This window comes from Stegodyphus dumicola, chromosome 9 (genome assembly GCF_044657685.1).
Source record: "Stegodyphus dumicola isolate Sdum_Otavi_A_Nest chromosome 9, ASM4465768v1".
NCBI classification, from domain to species: domain Eukaryota; kingdom Metazoa; phylum Arthropoda; class Arachnida; order Araneae; family Eresidae; genus Stegodyphus; species Stegodyphus dumicola.
Genome location: NC_140776.1, coordinates 120,327,176 through 120,344,646, shown reverse-complemented (window position 1 = coordinate 120,344,646; position 17,471 = coordinate 120,327,176). Strand labels below are relative to the sequence as shown.

Here is a 17,471-nt window from a genome sequence, read left to right as displayed (position 1 = left end):
GCCGCAAAGGGTTAAAGGTACCGTAAGGTATTTTTCATTCTTTTAGCATAACATTTTTGCTAAAATCTATATTTTTGTAGTTCAACAGCTTAGAATTTTATAAAACAAATTCATAATCAAAATCACTGTTGTTAGTTATCGAAAAATAACCAACATGTGATTTTTGGGTAAAAGCCACTAAACTATACAAATTGCTATTATCCATCACACTATGAAAATTTCCTTTCATGTGAAGGTGTCCCGTTTTTCGATTTGTATGGAAATGTCGCTTGTCAAAGTACCATCAGAGCACTGTCAAGTGAGCTTCTGAATGTAAACAAAAAACACCCCATCTGGTGACCAAAGTTTGGAAGCAGTGCTTCACTTCTAGTGTCGGTTCAGCCACTCCTTCCTTTCTTACCTCCATGGCTGCAACCCAGGGGTTCCGAACCCTATGCCCGTGGGCACCATGGCTCCCACTGATTGTTTAATATGTGCCTGCCGCTGTGCCATCACCATAAAAATGTTTTAGTTTTCAATAAAATCCTGTATAAAAGTTTTTTCGTTTTTAATGAAATAGAAATTGCATCCAACACAGATACCAGCACAAAGCGAGGGGGGGGAACAGAAACTTAAAAACAAGTATAGTTTTAGATTGTACTAATTTTAGCAAATGTTAAGAAAACTATAAAATAAATAAAAATACTCGAATGCTGATAAGTTGTTTTATTTTTTAGTTGCTAACACCAAAAAATAAAAGCAATAATAATTGGTTAAAAAAAAGGTAAAGGTTATTAGTTTTTATTGCTTTTGCTTAAATTAAGTGTAAATTCGTGTATGAAAGTGTAATTTGCGTGTTAATTTTCTGCTTGTAAAAGACTATTTTAGCATTATTTACTGTAGAAATTATGCTTTTAATATCAAATTTAAATTCTTTAATATGTTTTATTTTCAGGAATGCTCACAATCTCAGATTTCATAAATGTCTTAAGGCATTATTATTATTCTTCACGTGTAAGTATTAATTTTTTTATTATTGAGTTCTGTTGATTTTATGTGAAAGTGTGTTATATTTTTTATTTTAAAATTTTGTAAGGAAAAAAAATTAAAAGCTTAACATTCATTTTGGAACATTAAATTGATTTTGGAACATAATATATATAAAAGAATTAGAATTACTATGAAGTTAATTTTTTATATAGTATCCCTTCTTTCACCTACCCTGGCAAGAGGGAAAGCAATATGTAATTGTCTTTTCCTGTAGTCAGAATCACCAGAAACATGCTGGTTATTTCATACTTCTTTATATGAAAAATAGATTATCAGCATTTCAAACTGATTTCATAAATCATGTTTTGATTTCCTTCCCCCCCTACCATGTTATACACTCATGGACAAAAAAATTAGCGCACAAAGAAATAATTGTGGGATCATAACGAAAGACAATATGAGCAGTTGTCACAGTTTTTCATTTTGATGACTCCTTCTTTGTGTGCTAATTTTTTTGTCCATGAGTGTATTTTGTAAAATTGTCTTCTAATCAGCTGAAAGCATTATTCAGGTTTAGTGATTCTGAGAGGATAGCCGTATTATATCTGCACAGCATGCCATCGGATAACTGGTGTCATCAATCTGTCTATATTTTGAATTTCTGCCAGGTTTAGTGAAGAACACTGTAGGGAGATAATTTTAAATCCTGTGCCGATATTGCCCAGACAATTGATCGGACATTTGCCCAGCATATGCAGCCATAAGGCTGAGAGCATAAACAATGATAAACCGTGCTCGGCTGGAAATTTTAATACCATCGTCAACAGGACCCACTAGTCCATTGTTAAACATATAAAGTAATAAACTAATAGAGTAAGGAAGGGAAACATATACAGCATATACAAGCAGAAAGAAGCCTTTTTATTTTGTCTTGTTCTCTTCCACTTTACAGATATAGAAAGGACATGCTATAATCTTTACTTGCCATTAAATTACTACTTGTTAATTTATTCATGTAATATAATTAATTATTTACAGTCACTGTGCCGTTGTTTTCAATAATATATTTCATAACTTTTTGAAGTGCAGACACACACTTTGTATTGTAGAATAAATCTTTTGCTGGAATTTTTGTTGCAAATCCTGGTTAACTGTTTTGCTCTAATAATTGAAAGTAAAGAACATGGTAATATATAATGTTTAGCATCTGCTAGATGTGTAGGTGTTCCACACCTACATCTTACATTCCTTCTTAAGAATTGCTGAAAAAGGCGGAACTTTCCATGATTTGTTGCTAATTGTACTAGGAAGAATTTTTTTTTTTAATTCTTTTTAGGGATACTTGTGGGAAATATTCATGAGTTAATCTTCCTGTATCTTCTTTGCCATTTTATGAAAATTTGTTTAGAAATTTTGTTCTTGATTGTAAGTCTTTAAATAGGAAGGTGGAATATGATCCATCATATCTTTTAATGTGGCATCTATAGCTGCTGTATCAGCAGCCTCATTCCCTATTATACCTGTACATCCCCATATCCAAATTAGGTTAATTATACGAATATTCATTTCCATATTTATTGTTTCTTGAAGAGTTTGAATAAGTAAAGATCATATGGTACATAATGCCTTTAAAATACTTCAGCTATCTGTATAAATGCTTGTATATTGTGACTTACTACTTTTGAGAAAAGCATTTAGCCATAAAAAGGGCTTCCTTCAAAGCTATTACTTCAGCTTGGAAAACTGTGCTTGAATCATTTAGTCTAAATTTTTTACATATTATAACTTCTTTATCTTTGATTCATCTGTGAAAATTTCTATTCCCTTTCATTTGGGAACGTTCATATGCCAAATGATAGGTGTGAATTGAGCTGTGTGTTTGCTCAGTTTTGGGACTTTTAATACCACTACAGAACTTGGTATATTCAATTCATCTGCCATGCATTTTTCTATGCCATGCATTAAATTAAAGAGATGGAATAACTTGATTCCTGTTCTGCTTTAATATTTATTTGAAGCACTCCAACAAGAACTTGAAGAACAGTTGCTGGTGTAGTATGAAATGTTTTAGTTATATGGAGTTATACTAGTTGTTGAATTTGTAGCAATTTTTTTGTTGCTCTTATTGTGCCACTATAATGCCACTGTCCAGGGCAGCCATATAATATTAATCTTTTAATTACTCTTAAATACAGTTCTTTCCATATTTTACCTATAAAGTCCCCATTTGTGCATCATAAGATGATTTAAATAGTTTACAATTGTGTGTGTTCGATCTCGCACTTCCTGAGAGGTGTGGAATCCAGGTTAATTTTTTTTTATCAAAAATGAATCTTAAATATTTTAATGTATCATTATTTTGAATAGGGACATTCTTCCATCGTGATCTTGTTGAATTTTTTTTACCAGTTTTTGAACCCTTAGATCATTTTTGTTTTAGTGCTATTAAAACAGAGTTATATTTATCATTCCATTTTTCCATATTCACTAATGCTTTCTTCACTTTTCTTTCTAAGTCTGTAGGATTTATGCTTGAACAGTGACATTATTCTATGTCTAACTTTAATGTAGTATTAACCACAATTTTCGACAAAATTGAACTTAAATTAGATCCTTGAGGTGTGCCCTTATAATAATTTTTGAAAACATTGATGCCATCTCTTTTGTAGATGACTTTTCTATTATGAAGATAATTCTTCAGTAAATTGTAGAGATTTGTACAACAGGTAAGATTTTGGAGTGATCTTTGGTGGCCGGGTGGTGAGTATACCCAGCCTGCAAAGATTATTAAAAGCCGACATCAGATCTAGAGATATTACCTAAGTGTGCTAGTAGCATTGTGCTGATGAGAAATGTAATATTATCTGTACCAGAAGTTAAAATTTTGAGTAGAATGATTGGAACATCACCTGGGGACTTCTAGCAGCCAAATTTGACAGATTAATCAAATTAACGTTATGAAAGAATTTCCAGTTCATGCATTCAATGAATATTTTCTTCCTGAATCCTCTCAATATTATGGGCTTAGCCCTGAAATTTCAATGTTCTCCATAGTATCATGAATAAATGCTATTTTCTTGATTATAATTCCAAAATGACTCTCTCATTTTGTACTCTTACTCCTTTTCTTCCAATATACATCCAACCTGACATCGGGTGGATCAGGATCTGGCAGAAATTTTCTTGCATAATTAAATGGAAAAGCTATCCTTTGATGTGGAATTTTATGTTCATAACACTTGGAGGGCTAATCTTCTCGATCCATTATCTCTCAGATCTAGAACATGGCCCAAAGAAAGTTTATTTTTGTCTTCTAGTTTTTTGAGGGAAGGAGCTAATATGAGTAAATTTCCATATCAGATCTTTTCTTTGTACTGATTGAATTATATATCAGATCTTCAGGTATCTAAAGCAAAACTCAGTGCTTATAGATAGAAATACTGTTTTCATTTAGTTGAGGTTCAATTCCTCCAGTTTGAGTGCACGATCTTAATATCAGTCACCCTTGTTCATTATTGGATGCGGTTTGACCAATAATTTTTCATGTATATGTTACTGAGCTGCCAGAGTGTCTGTCATGCAAAAGGCTATGTTGCCAAAAATTTTTGTCATTGTCATACAATGTTGCCAAAAATTGTATGACCGATTTACACTGCTGTATAATCGGAAGGCTGATGCCAGAACTATATCAGACAGCAGAATTTAAGAGTAGCAGAGACTGCATCATGTGGCAAAAGAATAGATAGACCTTGTCCTGTATATCCCTTAGTAATTTTTAGTGATATAGAGAAGGATTGAAGTGAACTAACTAGTCAGCTAATATAGCATCATTATATCCCTTATGTAGGGTTAAGTCAATGTATCAGCAAAAACACGAGTAAACTTCTGTTTACAGTCCTGCGGATCATTATCGTTATTTTGAACGCTGATTGTATTGATATTTTGACTCCCTGAGAAGGTTAATATAGTCTATTAAATAAGATTAATTAAAAAAAGGAGACTAACTTCCTTTGGAAGACATATTATCTTTCCCACCATGCAAAAGAATCCTTGTGTTCTCAAATGAGTATCTAACATTCTGGAATAGAACTATGTGATTCTGTTATCAGTTTTTTTATGGGCAAAATATTTTCTACTGGCAGAATTTTGGGGAGGAAAGGGGAATAAGGAGAAGAATTCCCATTCTGTTCGTACTATCTTTAGCTTCATAAGTTTGCAAGAATGCTCTACTTTTCACTGTTTTAAAATCCTGGAACTTGGCCAGTTAGTACATTTCATGCGCTTACAAAGATATTTTCCATCAATTTGAGCATGACAGGAATAGCATCATTATGTGGAGACTTGTCTCTATATGCTTTTAGTCTTGTATACAAGAATATATATTTTGAGGTATCCATTTTTGATTGTGCTATCTGCAAAAAGCAAACAATATATAACCTTCATAAATTTTCTTTAATGATGAGCAATTCGAATATTTCTAGGCAATTAGCCCTTACATACATTGTGGTAATTCATGAAACAAATTTTGAACATTTGTATTGCTGTACAACTTATATACCTATACAGGAATTTTTTAACTGAGGAAGTTTGTGTGTTTGTTTCAAGTCAACATACCACTTAATAGGTTCGGACATCAGTTGTTTCTTATAAGAGGACATATTATTTGTTGTTTAAAGGAATAAGTGAAAAAATTTAGCTAAGAACTCATTTTAAGTGAGAGGTTTTATTTTGCATAATATGCTTATATTTAGAAAACTAATCCATTATATAGATTAAAAATAAAGTGTTATATAGATTATTTTTCCCCTGTGTGATACAGCAAAACCTATTTAAAAATATTTTATGCAAAATTAAAACCTATGCCCATATATATAGTAAGAGATCCATTTTGATTTATTTCCAAATATTCAAATAGCTTATATTTCTTTAAAATCTTAAGAATTCTAATTTATTGGTATATTTAGCAAATTGTACTGAGTTTATGACTAGAATATGTAATATTTACTTTTTTGATATTGCTTTTAGCTTATTCCTGTTTTAAAATATCAGGATATTGATGTGGAATCCAGATATATTTTTTGAAATTTTTATTCCAGGAGGATATAAAAGATATTGAAAATCAAAAAATTTTAACTTGGAGGAGTAAGTGTAATGAATACTTTCTTTCATCTCGTTTTCCAAATAACTGCAATAATAAAATATCTTTTCTGATATTTAAATTTTTTTTAGAAATAACTCAAGTAGAAAAGCCTTTCATGAAAATTGGACCCAATGAAAGGTAATTTTAATGCACATTTTCTCAATTAATTAAATCTAGGATGAGTTGTATGAAATTGGATTACATATTTATCCTGTAAAATAAGTACAGTCACAATATTTAATGGATATCTGTTATGTTTCATGCATATCTGAAAGGCTTGTACATATTGTTGCGCTCTTTCTTTTCTGACACCAGTTGTTATGTTATTTTCTTTCTTCACGTTCATACGGAGTTTTTGTGGATTTGGAGTGAATAATGACAACACTACTTGATGAAGTATCGAAACACATTTTAATAGGTCAATATTTAATCAGGACAGCTCCAAAGTCACTTTTACAGTCTTTGAAGATCTATTATAAATACTCGCTGGAACAATCAGTGACACAGCCTTCAGGTTATCAGGCTATCACAGTGGAGACAGCTTCACTGCAAAGCACCAGAGTACAGCTCCTGACTCTGCACGGTCTAAGACAAAACTCGGAACTCCCCATACTCTCGAGACTCTCCACGCTGAAACTCGCAATGCACTTGAAACACAGAGTACAGCTCCTGACTTTTCGGTTCAGTCGTTCCCGGAGCTCAACACTCTCTCTCGATGATGCACTAAGAGACTCCTTCGGGGCGCTTGGCACTCACTGGCCGGCTGTCAATTCAATCGTCTCCGCACGGACTAACTAGATGAGACACTCGCACTCTAGATGAGGCACTCGCTTGCCCTCTCGACGAGGCACTCTCCTGACTGCAGACCAGTAGGGTTTATATAACTTTCGGCTGGTGTTCGAGAACATTCTGGGCTAAACCAGTAAGAATTTGTTCCAGAAGGTTCTCCAACTGTCCATGGCATGTCGCCAAATGTGGCAACCCTGCCTTCCCTTGCCATTTTATGGCAACCCTAAAACTACTTTGCGGGGAAGCCATCTTGCTGCACCTGTACATTTCGTAACAGTATTTTGGATGTCAAATATGTCTGCTAGATACCTGGAGAACATCACTAACTGGAGTTCTGGATTTTAATTGTATCTGGTCTGATATTTTTCCTTGATAATTTTTAGCTATTTTTATATCGATGTACAGGGTGTTTTAGAAGTCATTAAATAATACAATATTTAAATTAATTTGTTTTAGATAGGCTAATGCAAATGTTCGTTGAGATAAGGTGGTTTCATGCCCTTCCTGAATGAAATGAAATAATTTATGTCTGTCATAATAATTTACATGCTATGAATAGAATTGGTACGTTCTTCCATTTAATTCTTTATCAACATTTCCATTCTGAATGTAGTAATAAGTGTCCTTGGTGTGCATTCTAACTGAAGTTAAAAATTGATCATAATTAAACCATTACGGTTCAATTTTGAAATACAGTGCTAAGTCCGAGATCTGCCCTCATCCATACTTTGGCAGTTTCGAATAAAAATTAAAAATATGAAATAATGGTTTATGAAATAATAAAGCATTTATAACCTTAATGAAAATTTACAAAAAAAAAAAAAAAAAAAAAAAAAAAAAGGCTCAATATTTGTTTGTTTGTTTTATTAAGCATTTCTTTAAATGTAAATTATGTAATTTTCTTCTTTTTGTTTTATACAGTCAAAAATCTTTAATCCGAACGTCCATAATACGGAATGATCTACAATCCGGACCTCAAAGCTACAAACTTTCTGCGCATGCATAAACGCATTATGCATTTATGTAATACCTTTACACATGCACATTTAATTTATAACCGACGGTATAAGCTAAGCTAAAATTATCAAATTATCTATTTCAGTTAATGTTGCAGATTGCGTTGTTCCTCAATCTTCGAATTGGATCCGGCTTATTATTTTTTGCAGACTGTTAGAGCAATTTTATAAAAGTAAGCTTGAACTTTGGATTATGTCAAATAGAATTTACGATTCTGGAGCTGCCAAAGGATCTACAAAGTGAAAGCATGTTTCGATGTCCATTAAACAAAAAGTGGAATTGCTGCAAAAAATGGATAAAGGCATGAAGAAAGTGACAGAGAGGTGATTTGTTTCTCTAACCTTTCCGAAATCTGTTTCTCAATTTCAAGTTGCTCTGTGGGGGGAACGTCGCGGCGTGTAATGAACTGGAAGTTCTGTCGGCACTATCCTCATCTTCAGGGTAGATGTTTTTATTTCATTCGGCTTATAATTCCGTACTAAATGTAGTGTTTCATCTCGCTATACTCTGATGTGATTTAAATCAATTTCCTTGTCATTATAAATATCACAAATACACATAAAATAGTTTTCTGGTTGCAATTTTTTGATTTCGACTATGCGTAACGTATGCTTTACGCATGCGCGCGTTGAAAGAAATGTTTAATGAAGTAAACAAATAAATATTAAGCTTTTTTTTTTTTTTTTTTTTTTTTTTTTTTTGTAAATTTTGATACCCTTTAGATCATAATTGCTCTTTATTTCATAAATTATGATTTCATATTTTTAATTGTATAATTTCTGCATGCCATCTTACCAGATTTAAACTGATGATCTATAATGTGGAATCGCCGAAGTCCCGACGAGTCCGGATTAAAGAATTTTGACTGTACTAATATTTTCTCTTTTAATTTTATAGGTAGATATAATTTCTTCCTCAGCTACAAAGTTCCTTTCTTCAAGTCCTCCGGTTTCCAAATTGAGAGTTCTTACTAAATTGCCAATTAAAATTTTTTCAATCTCAGCAGCCTCTCTGTAACTTTCTTTGCTATCGGTAGCAATATTTTCTGGATTTAGAACCATGCTACAGATTTTGCCATTTGTTAATTGATTGATGATTGGGGCATTACACAATGAAAAACTTATGTTATATCATTTTCGTTTATTACCATTTCTCTACATATCTTTACAACTTTCATTAATTCAAAAATTTCACATTTTGTTTAAAATATCTGAAAACCTTCAAAATAGCTGCCATCATCTTAAAGTTTAGCTAGCGTCCACTATATGCTATTGACAATGTATTGTGTAATTGGTGACTAAAGGCATGTTGTTCTGCTAAATTTTGTCTTGCTTTTATCCCACATTGACAAAGTTAAGCTTGGATTATATTAAATATATAGTATTATACTTACATCTCTTTCCTGTAAACCTTAAGACTTATCTGAATTCTTTATAAATAAATTCCGACATATGCATATAGCTTATCTAGGGCTTGCATTAGACATTTTGCAACCGGTTGCAGGCTCTGCGGGTCTGAAATTCTGCTGTGTAGCACCTCCCCAAATTCCAAAAATTTTGCCTCCCTTCACTCCTAAATTTTGCATCCCAGTGCCTTCTTTAAATTCAAAAGATTTTGCCATCCCTTAATTTTGTTATTTAGTGTTTTTAAATTCTAAACATTTTTCCTGCACTAAATTCTACTGCTTGGTGCAGTTTCACCAGCTCTGACACCAGTCGTAGGCTTAACTGAACTGCAAATCAGTTATTCTCAATTCAAATAACTAACTCTAAATGTAATCCTTTGGCCTATGAGTATCATATACGAATTTTATTTTTTGCATGTATTTTGTTAAATTTCTATTTGTCAGCACACTCAACATTTTGCAGCAGTGTTAGCTGAAGTCAGTAATCATTGCCAAGCGTAAGGTCAACATAAAAAATTCCCAGGCTCTTTACTATTCAGTTACTAATGTTGTAAAGAAACAAAAAATGTTTAGACATTGGTGTGCGAGTCATTTCTCAAACTGCCAGTTTCAATCATGTAGTGATAAATGCAGAAAGTAATAAATAATGATTCATCAAGTTGGCATCAGTGCAGATGTGAAATTAAGAATCAGGACTGTTCACATATTTTATTGTGGAAGTAGTGTAAAGAATAAAAAAAATTCTGAAAGAAAGAAAGGTTACTGCCATTGTGGAGGTCCATATTTTAGATCATTCTAAATATTGGATGTCTGGATTTCGAACTTTGTACTGTGTATAATTAATTATGTATGATGTGAAAATTGCGATATCTTAAAATTAAGTGTTCGAATGTTTTGATTTTTGGTATGTACTGTATTTTATTGTCATTGATTATTCAAAGATGGCCGTAATTATCTATATAATTTTAATAAATTGTATGTTTATATAAATGCAACTGATGTAGGGTTTTTTAATGAACATGAAACCAGAATTTTTTTTTTCTTTTTTTAATATTCGAAACATTTCTCTATAAAATTGAATAGCATGTACTATGACTATCAAAATGAAATGAAGAATGCTTTCTGCAGTTAAATTCTTTATTTTTCAAAATCTTAATGGGCTAGCCATTGGCCAAGCGAATTAAAATTTCTCGATACTGGTAGTTTGACTCAAATTTAAAGCTGAGGAATCAGCTGGTTGCATCAGTATTTTTGTGGTTTTCTTTGCATGTAATGTGAAAATAATACAATTTTTCTTAGTCTTCGACAGAGGCATTTCTTCCTTTAAGCAGAGAGCACTTGTGTGCTTTTTCATAATCAAACCTCTTCCCTTTAAGAGAGCTCGACTTTTATGTTCAAAGATTTATATTTTCTTATAATGATTTATTATTGAAAAATTTATATTCTTGTATATATTATTCTTTCTAAAAGTTTTTTTTAAAACTTAACATGTTGAAATAGATGTGAATCTGTTTATATCAAATGAAACTAGCTGTGGCAATTATTATTTGATTGTAATACCTTATTATCAACTAAAAAAATATTGTTAATCATGTTAGTCCATATTATTTGTAAGGTATTTCACAAACTCATTTTTCAGTCTGAAAAATACTTTGTCAGTTATATGAAATACCTACTAATTAATGTTTACCAAAATAAGTTCATTTGTTATTTTTGAGGCAGTGCAGTCTTTAAAAACAAAATTTATTGATTGTGAGTATTGATTATTTGTGAACTGTTGTGCTGTTAAAATAACTTGAAAATACCTACCTGAGCATATTTATCTGAATGAAATATTCAGAAAAACATTCATTAATAGTGTCTATTAGAGTTAAGTTATATTTACCTGTTTTCTTCACTTTCCTCAAAAGACTCTTATTTATTTCATCTAGTCTTGCTCAGGCAACAAAGTTACTAATTCATGAAGGGGTCCATAGGCTTCCAGTTTATGAAGAAAGGAGAAACAGTGTTCTTTTCATAATAACACGCCGAAGGCTGCTGCAGTATTTATATAACAATGTAAGTAGAATATTTAATTAGAATATCACATCATTTCTAGTGGAGGCCCACCAGTGGCCGAGCGGTAAAGTCGCTGAACACTGGTAGTTTGGTCCGAGGTTCGAATCCCGTGAACGGGCTGGCTGCATGGGTGTTTTCGTGGTTTTCCCCATGTGTAACGTGTATACGAGCCAGTTTCCCTTAGAAAGTCCTTCACGAAAGGCATCCCTCCTCTTAGGCAGATAGCCCTAGTGTGCTTTGCCATAATTAAATACACACACACATTTCTAGTGAATTGAAATGCTGCTATTTTTTTAATAATTGTGAAATTTGTTATTATACTCAGCAAATTCAAAATAGTATCAAAAATAAAAGAAACCTGAATTTGCTCATTTAATTTGCTAAGCACAAATTTGTCACTTTTTGTTTAATACAGTTAAGCTGTTCTTAGATTGAACTAGAGATAGGACTTTGAAGCAGTTTGCCCATGTTACAAATATTAGTCTTATTATAGTCTCTCTTGCAACGAACACAGTGAAGTCGCCGAACATTGATAGTTTGGTCCAGGTTTCAAATCCCAGGTGGGGACTAAAAGCAGCTCTTTCCACTCCACAAAATGTAAGACTGAATTTGTCTTTGACATACCTTTGCTCATAGCCAATTTTGAGATTGTTACCTTTTGCAAAATTGTAAGTCTGTAATTTATCTTTCAAATTTAATGAATTAGTTATTGATTAATAAACCAAATAATTTTAAATCAATAAATGTACTAATAATTAATAATTTATTACTTACCTTATTAAATAATACATTTAAATAATGTAAATTGGTATAAATTAAAATATATTTAATTTATAGGAATTTCCAACTTTATATTTCATGGAAAATTTTAATTTTTTTGTTCATTTGCAACTTTTTTGTATTTAACAAAATTTTTGTTTTTAAGCCATATGTTTCATAGCTGGCTTAAAATCATTTGTTTTATTAATCTGTGTAATGTTTTACTTTCTATTTTTTAGTAGTTGTCAAAGTACTAATGAAAATTAATCTTTGAGATGTAATCTGAAATATGCAAGTTACAGTTTTCTTTTAATATTTTTTCTTCTCTCTTAATAAAATAATGTTTATTATTTTCTAAAAATCTTTTACGTTAGTATATGAAACTATATAACCAAGCTCTTTCATATTTTGGACTATTGAATTAATAATGAGAATGAATTGCATTTACAATTCACTTCTGAGATTTATAAAAAATGAAAATGGGTTTTAGTGTATAAAAGAGTGCCCCCAAGATTGGCGCCAAATATCAAAGATACAATTTTTCTGGTAACCCAGAATCATCTGTTTCCTCAGTGTTGTGGCAATTATTTTTTTGCTACATGCCAATGTTTTAAGTCCAATCTAATTGGAAATTCTTAGCTTAGTTATTAAGGGTTATGTGATTTGTAGTACATGTATCACATTCTATAGCTCAATGTATTTTTAATTATTGGAATTTTAATTGCCAGTCAGGTTTCATTAGCTGGCTGGTTCTAATTAATCGTTTTCCTGTCTTTTCCTCAAAGAAGTAGGTCTTGTAAGATAAACAGTCTTTTTTAGTCCAAAGGGGCTTTGTCCCTGAAGGACTATTGTTTTCGTTTTGCGTTGGTTCACTATAAATGTTCGTTTCACTTTTCAAACTGTTGCTACCAAATGTTAGAGTCATGCATTATATTTGAAGAAATTAAATAATGAAAAAACTGCATAAATGTATGTATATTTCTCGCATTGTGATGAAACAACGGTACATAGAGAAATCGAATTTTGAATGATGTAATCCTATTGCAAATATGGGCATGTGGAATTTGTTTTATTATTGATTTCATATTTTGTAAAACTTTAACTGTAACGAATTTTTGATTAACACACTCAAGGATTTCAAAGCGAGCAATGGCAATGTTGTACAGAAAAAAAAATTATCTCCAGTGTGCGAGACTCTGTATCGGAAATTCTAAAGATATGCTGAATTTAAAACTATTTTGCGATATTGCTCTTGAACTGAATTTTATGGTTTAAGTGCAAAGAACGTGATATTTAATAAATAAAGGTAACAGATAAAATGTTTAAAAAACGCCCCTTTGGACGTAATTTAAAATCTGAAACCTTTCAGATTTTCTTTTTTTTTCGTGATTTAGAGTGAAAGGGTGCAAAAGTTATTGTTGATTAGTGTATTGAAGGTTTAATTAGTTCTATGTATGAATGTCCAGTTTGTGAAAAAGATATACATCTGGTTGAGTGCAAGGATTGATTGCATAGCTAAGAGGAGGTTTGTCATGAGAAAGGTGCAGATACTCATCATTGCAAGAGGTAAGGAAGAGTACATGGTTCGAAGCATCCAAGTTGAGTGTAATTCAAATTTTAATTTTTACTTATTTGTGGCTATAAGAAGCTTTCACGAATCTGCTTATGAATGAAGAGAATGTCTGTTTAAATAAAACCATGATTGACTGAAGAAATTTTTGTAAAGAGGTACGGATGTATGTGTAAACAAGAGTGAAATTATTGATGGTCCTGATTACAGTTGTGGAGATTAATGAGAGCAGGTTTTGCAAAAGGAAGTATAATAGAGGTAGAAAGGTGAATGGAAAGTGGGTGTTTGATGGTTTAGTTAATACTTTAGCATGAAAGAGACTTTGTTGGTGGTGATTTCTAAAAAAATCCTGTCTAAGATCATGATTACCTCAGACTTCTGGAAAGTCTATGATTGCGTCTGTATCAAGGCTTCCAGCATTTATAAGTGAATCTCTCCTTGATTCACAAAGACCCAGCACTGTCACCCGTACAACCACCAGTGAGGGTATGTGGAGCTAGATTAAGTGAGAGTTTTGTATATGGAATCTAGGGCATCCAATTATAAACTTTAACCTGAAATTGTATTTTAAAGAAATGTTAATTTTTTAATTAAAAAGTTTAAAGTTTAGTAGTGTTTTTTATAAGTGTATTTCAACAGCAATTATATATCATACATTTCTGTATATAAGTCCAGAATTGTGTTTTTTAGTATTTTGCAATATTTGTAATAGAGAACTAATGTAGTCTTGAATGAATTCAAATTAGCGTATTTAGACCAGTGCACCATTGAGAAATGAAGTTTTAGACATGGTATAAGGTATTTCTCCCATTTTCCTAGCGTCCTTCGTGGTGTAGTGGTTCTGCACACCGAGTTGGTATTTCAAAGGTCCGTGGTTCGATTCTCAGTGAAGGTGGTTGCATATTTTTCATCTTTTCTGCTTCCAATTAACCTAATGACTCTACAGTGGTGCCGGAACTAAAAGGGTTGTGGATGATTATTCTCCGCACCCAGGATTTGGCTTCTAGGTACCCTAAAACCCTAGTCGCCCTTTAAAAAGGGGAGTATATAAGGTATTTCTCCCACTTTCCTAGCATCCTTTGTGGATTAGTGGTTCTGCACGCTGAGCCAGTATTTCAGAGGTCTGTGGTTCGATTCCCGGCAAAAGCGGTTGCATATTTTTCATCTTTTCTGCTTCCAATTAACCTAATGACTCTAAAATGGTACCTATGTATTTGTATTGTTTAGTTATGTATTTGTTACTTAATTCTATGCTCTACTTTTTACATCATATATCATAAAATGATTTAATAATGATTTCAATTTATCATGTAAGGTTTTATAAAATGCACTGAGTCACTAGAAATTTACTTTGAGTAACTCCCTTTTTTCTTTTTTTTTAATTAATTTTTTAAAATTTATATCAGAATCATTTCAAGTATTGATTTAATTGTTATATTGCTTTGCATTCTTGTGTCAAGTATAGTTTTTAATTATTATCATATCTGTCATTTTACATATAGTATAATTGTTTCACTGAATCATTTAATGTAATGCTTGATTTGCTGTAATGATTGTAACGTATGTATAAAGTAAGTGGGGCACTGCTTAATACAACTAATGTAATCACCTAACTCAATGTACTATCGTATTTTGGTTCACTCATATGTCACCTATTTATGTCATTCTTAAATAACTATTTATGTGGTATAAAATGCTTTGCATTATTGCAGTTATTATGTAAAATATCATAAATGTAATGTGTCACTTTTAGTACTGCATTAAGGCAGCATTTTAAAAAATATTTCACATTTAGTTATGTTTAACATAGAGTAATTCAGTTTAGTTAATACTTTAGTTAATTTATTATTCGTACTTTATCATAGCTCTATTCCATAATATTAAGGCATTATACTATGGAATACCATTAAATTACATATTCATGTATTTAATCACTAAATGCAGTATTTTATTGTACTATAACGTCATACATTGATGTTTTGCTTATTGTCATATGTAGTAACTTATGCAAGTTGCCTTGTAATAATTTTTGTAAAGTACTTTTCTGTGACATTCCTAATTAAGAGCAATTAATGGTGTTTAGTCTTTCAGCCGCTGCCTTGTTGTGGTGGCTGCTTATTGTTTTTTCTACTGATCAGGCATCATTCCGTTCGGTTAAACCTTAGTCAGAAGCCTGGTCAGTGGCGCATACCTCTGTGTCAGTTGTATATTCTTAAAATAAAACTTTTCTTTCTTTCTAGTTAATTGATAAATTTGGGAAAACCAATGCAAAGACTCCATTATTTTTCAAGAAAACTATTGGGGAACTCAAACTTGGAACTTTGGAAAATATTGCAAAGGTGTGGTATTTGATATTGCATTTAATTTAATGAATATAACATTTAAATATTTTAAATTATCATGTATATTAATTAGATATATATGTGGTTTTGTGTGTGTATGTGTTAAGCTGTAAGTAAAATATGCTAAGGAGCTAATTGAGTAATAACGTTACTCAACTAGTATTTTGATAAAAATTCATTCGGATTATTTTGGTGTTATTGGCAGTATCAGGATTTGTGTTTAATGTGGGGAAAATATGTAAGTACTGTTTATTTAGATAAAGTATATCCGGAGTTTGTAGTTTAATAATGCTTGAAAATTTTGAACATCAAGTTTGTCATATTTCAAAAGTCATATTTGAATGAGAATTACTGTAGAATATTTATTTAGAAAGTTCTATGGTAGAAATCCTCATTGTAGTGAGTGGCAACATTCATCTTTGCTGTGCAATATGCATATGTGTTCGCCATAATACGAGGTTAAAATCATAAACTTTTTTGCTGAGACTTACTACAACACCTTCAAAATCATATACAAGTGTTAGAGATCTGGCTTAAAAATAATGGAAAGTACAGGTTAATATCAGTAAAACAACTGAAGTCAGGTTTACTAAAAAGAAAATTATTGATCAAAATCTTCACTTCTTTGGGACCACTCAACTCTGGGCTATGCAAGTAACTGATAGTGAGATGATCCTCAATATGTCTTGTTACATAGTTTCCACACATACAAGGTATTATAAAGAAATTTCTAGTGCATAAAGCCCCTTAATTGATCGAAACAGTGTGTTAGCTACAAATGAGTAACAAGTTACTCATTTGTAAATCCATTTTGCATCCCATGCTATGTTACACCTGTCTAGTCTAGGCATACTCATATAAATCCAGTCAAAAAATATTACAAAGGGTGCATAACTGTATTCTGCATCAGATTTATAATGCGCTTTGGTATGTGTTCAGTAATAGAATTCACGAATAACTAAAAGTTGTTCAACTCCGTATATTTAGCCAAAAATTTTTATGTCAAGATGAGAACCCTATACAGAACTGAACTGAATATCTACAACTATCATTACAGAAGTACTGCTAATAACATGTTTACTAAAAAACTAACAAACATGTTTACTAACAAAAGGCCTATGGCAATACTGAACCTTAGTATAATTTTAGAGGATTGATATATCTTTTCTTATACTGTCTTGTAAATTTAACTCACTTTATTGTATTTTATATTCTGTGAATATTATTTATTTTTCTCAGGCATCAAGTAGTTGGAGCTTATCTTATGTATTTCTGTATTAATCATCCAAGCAGCTTTCTAGAGTCATACCTTAGTTTTAAATATCAATTATATATTATAATATACAGTCAAAAGTCTTTAATCCGGACTCGTCGGGACTTCAGCAATTCAGAATTATCGATTTTTCCAGATTATAGATCCTC

General features: G+C 31.6%; 1 protein-coding gene across 6 annotated transcripts in view; it reads left to right on the top strand.

Annotated features, from left to right (window-relative positions):
- LOC118205143 (5'-AMP-activated protein kinase subunit gamma-1-like) overlaps positions 1–17,471 on the top strand; it is a 552,717-nt gene that overhangs the window by 496,171 nt on the left and 39,075 nt on the right. For all 6 annotated transcript variants that reach the window (XM_085824013.1, XM_085824011.1, XM_085824014.1 and 3 more), the window contains 5 exons: positions 935–993; positions 6,066–6,111; positions 6,199–6,247; positions 11,252–11,378; positions 15,948–16,046. In XM_085824013.1, coding sequence (XP_085680139.1) covers positions 935–993; positions 6,066–6,111; positions 6,199–6,247; positions 11,252–11,378; positions 15,948–16,046 — 380 coding nt within the window. The remainder of the gene's footprint in view (positions 1–934; positions 994–6,065; positions 6,112–6,198; positions 6,248–11,251; positions 11,379–15,947; positions 16,047–17,471) is intronic.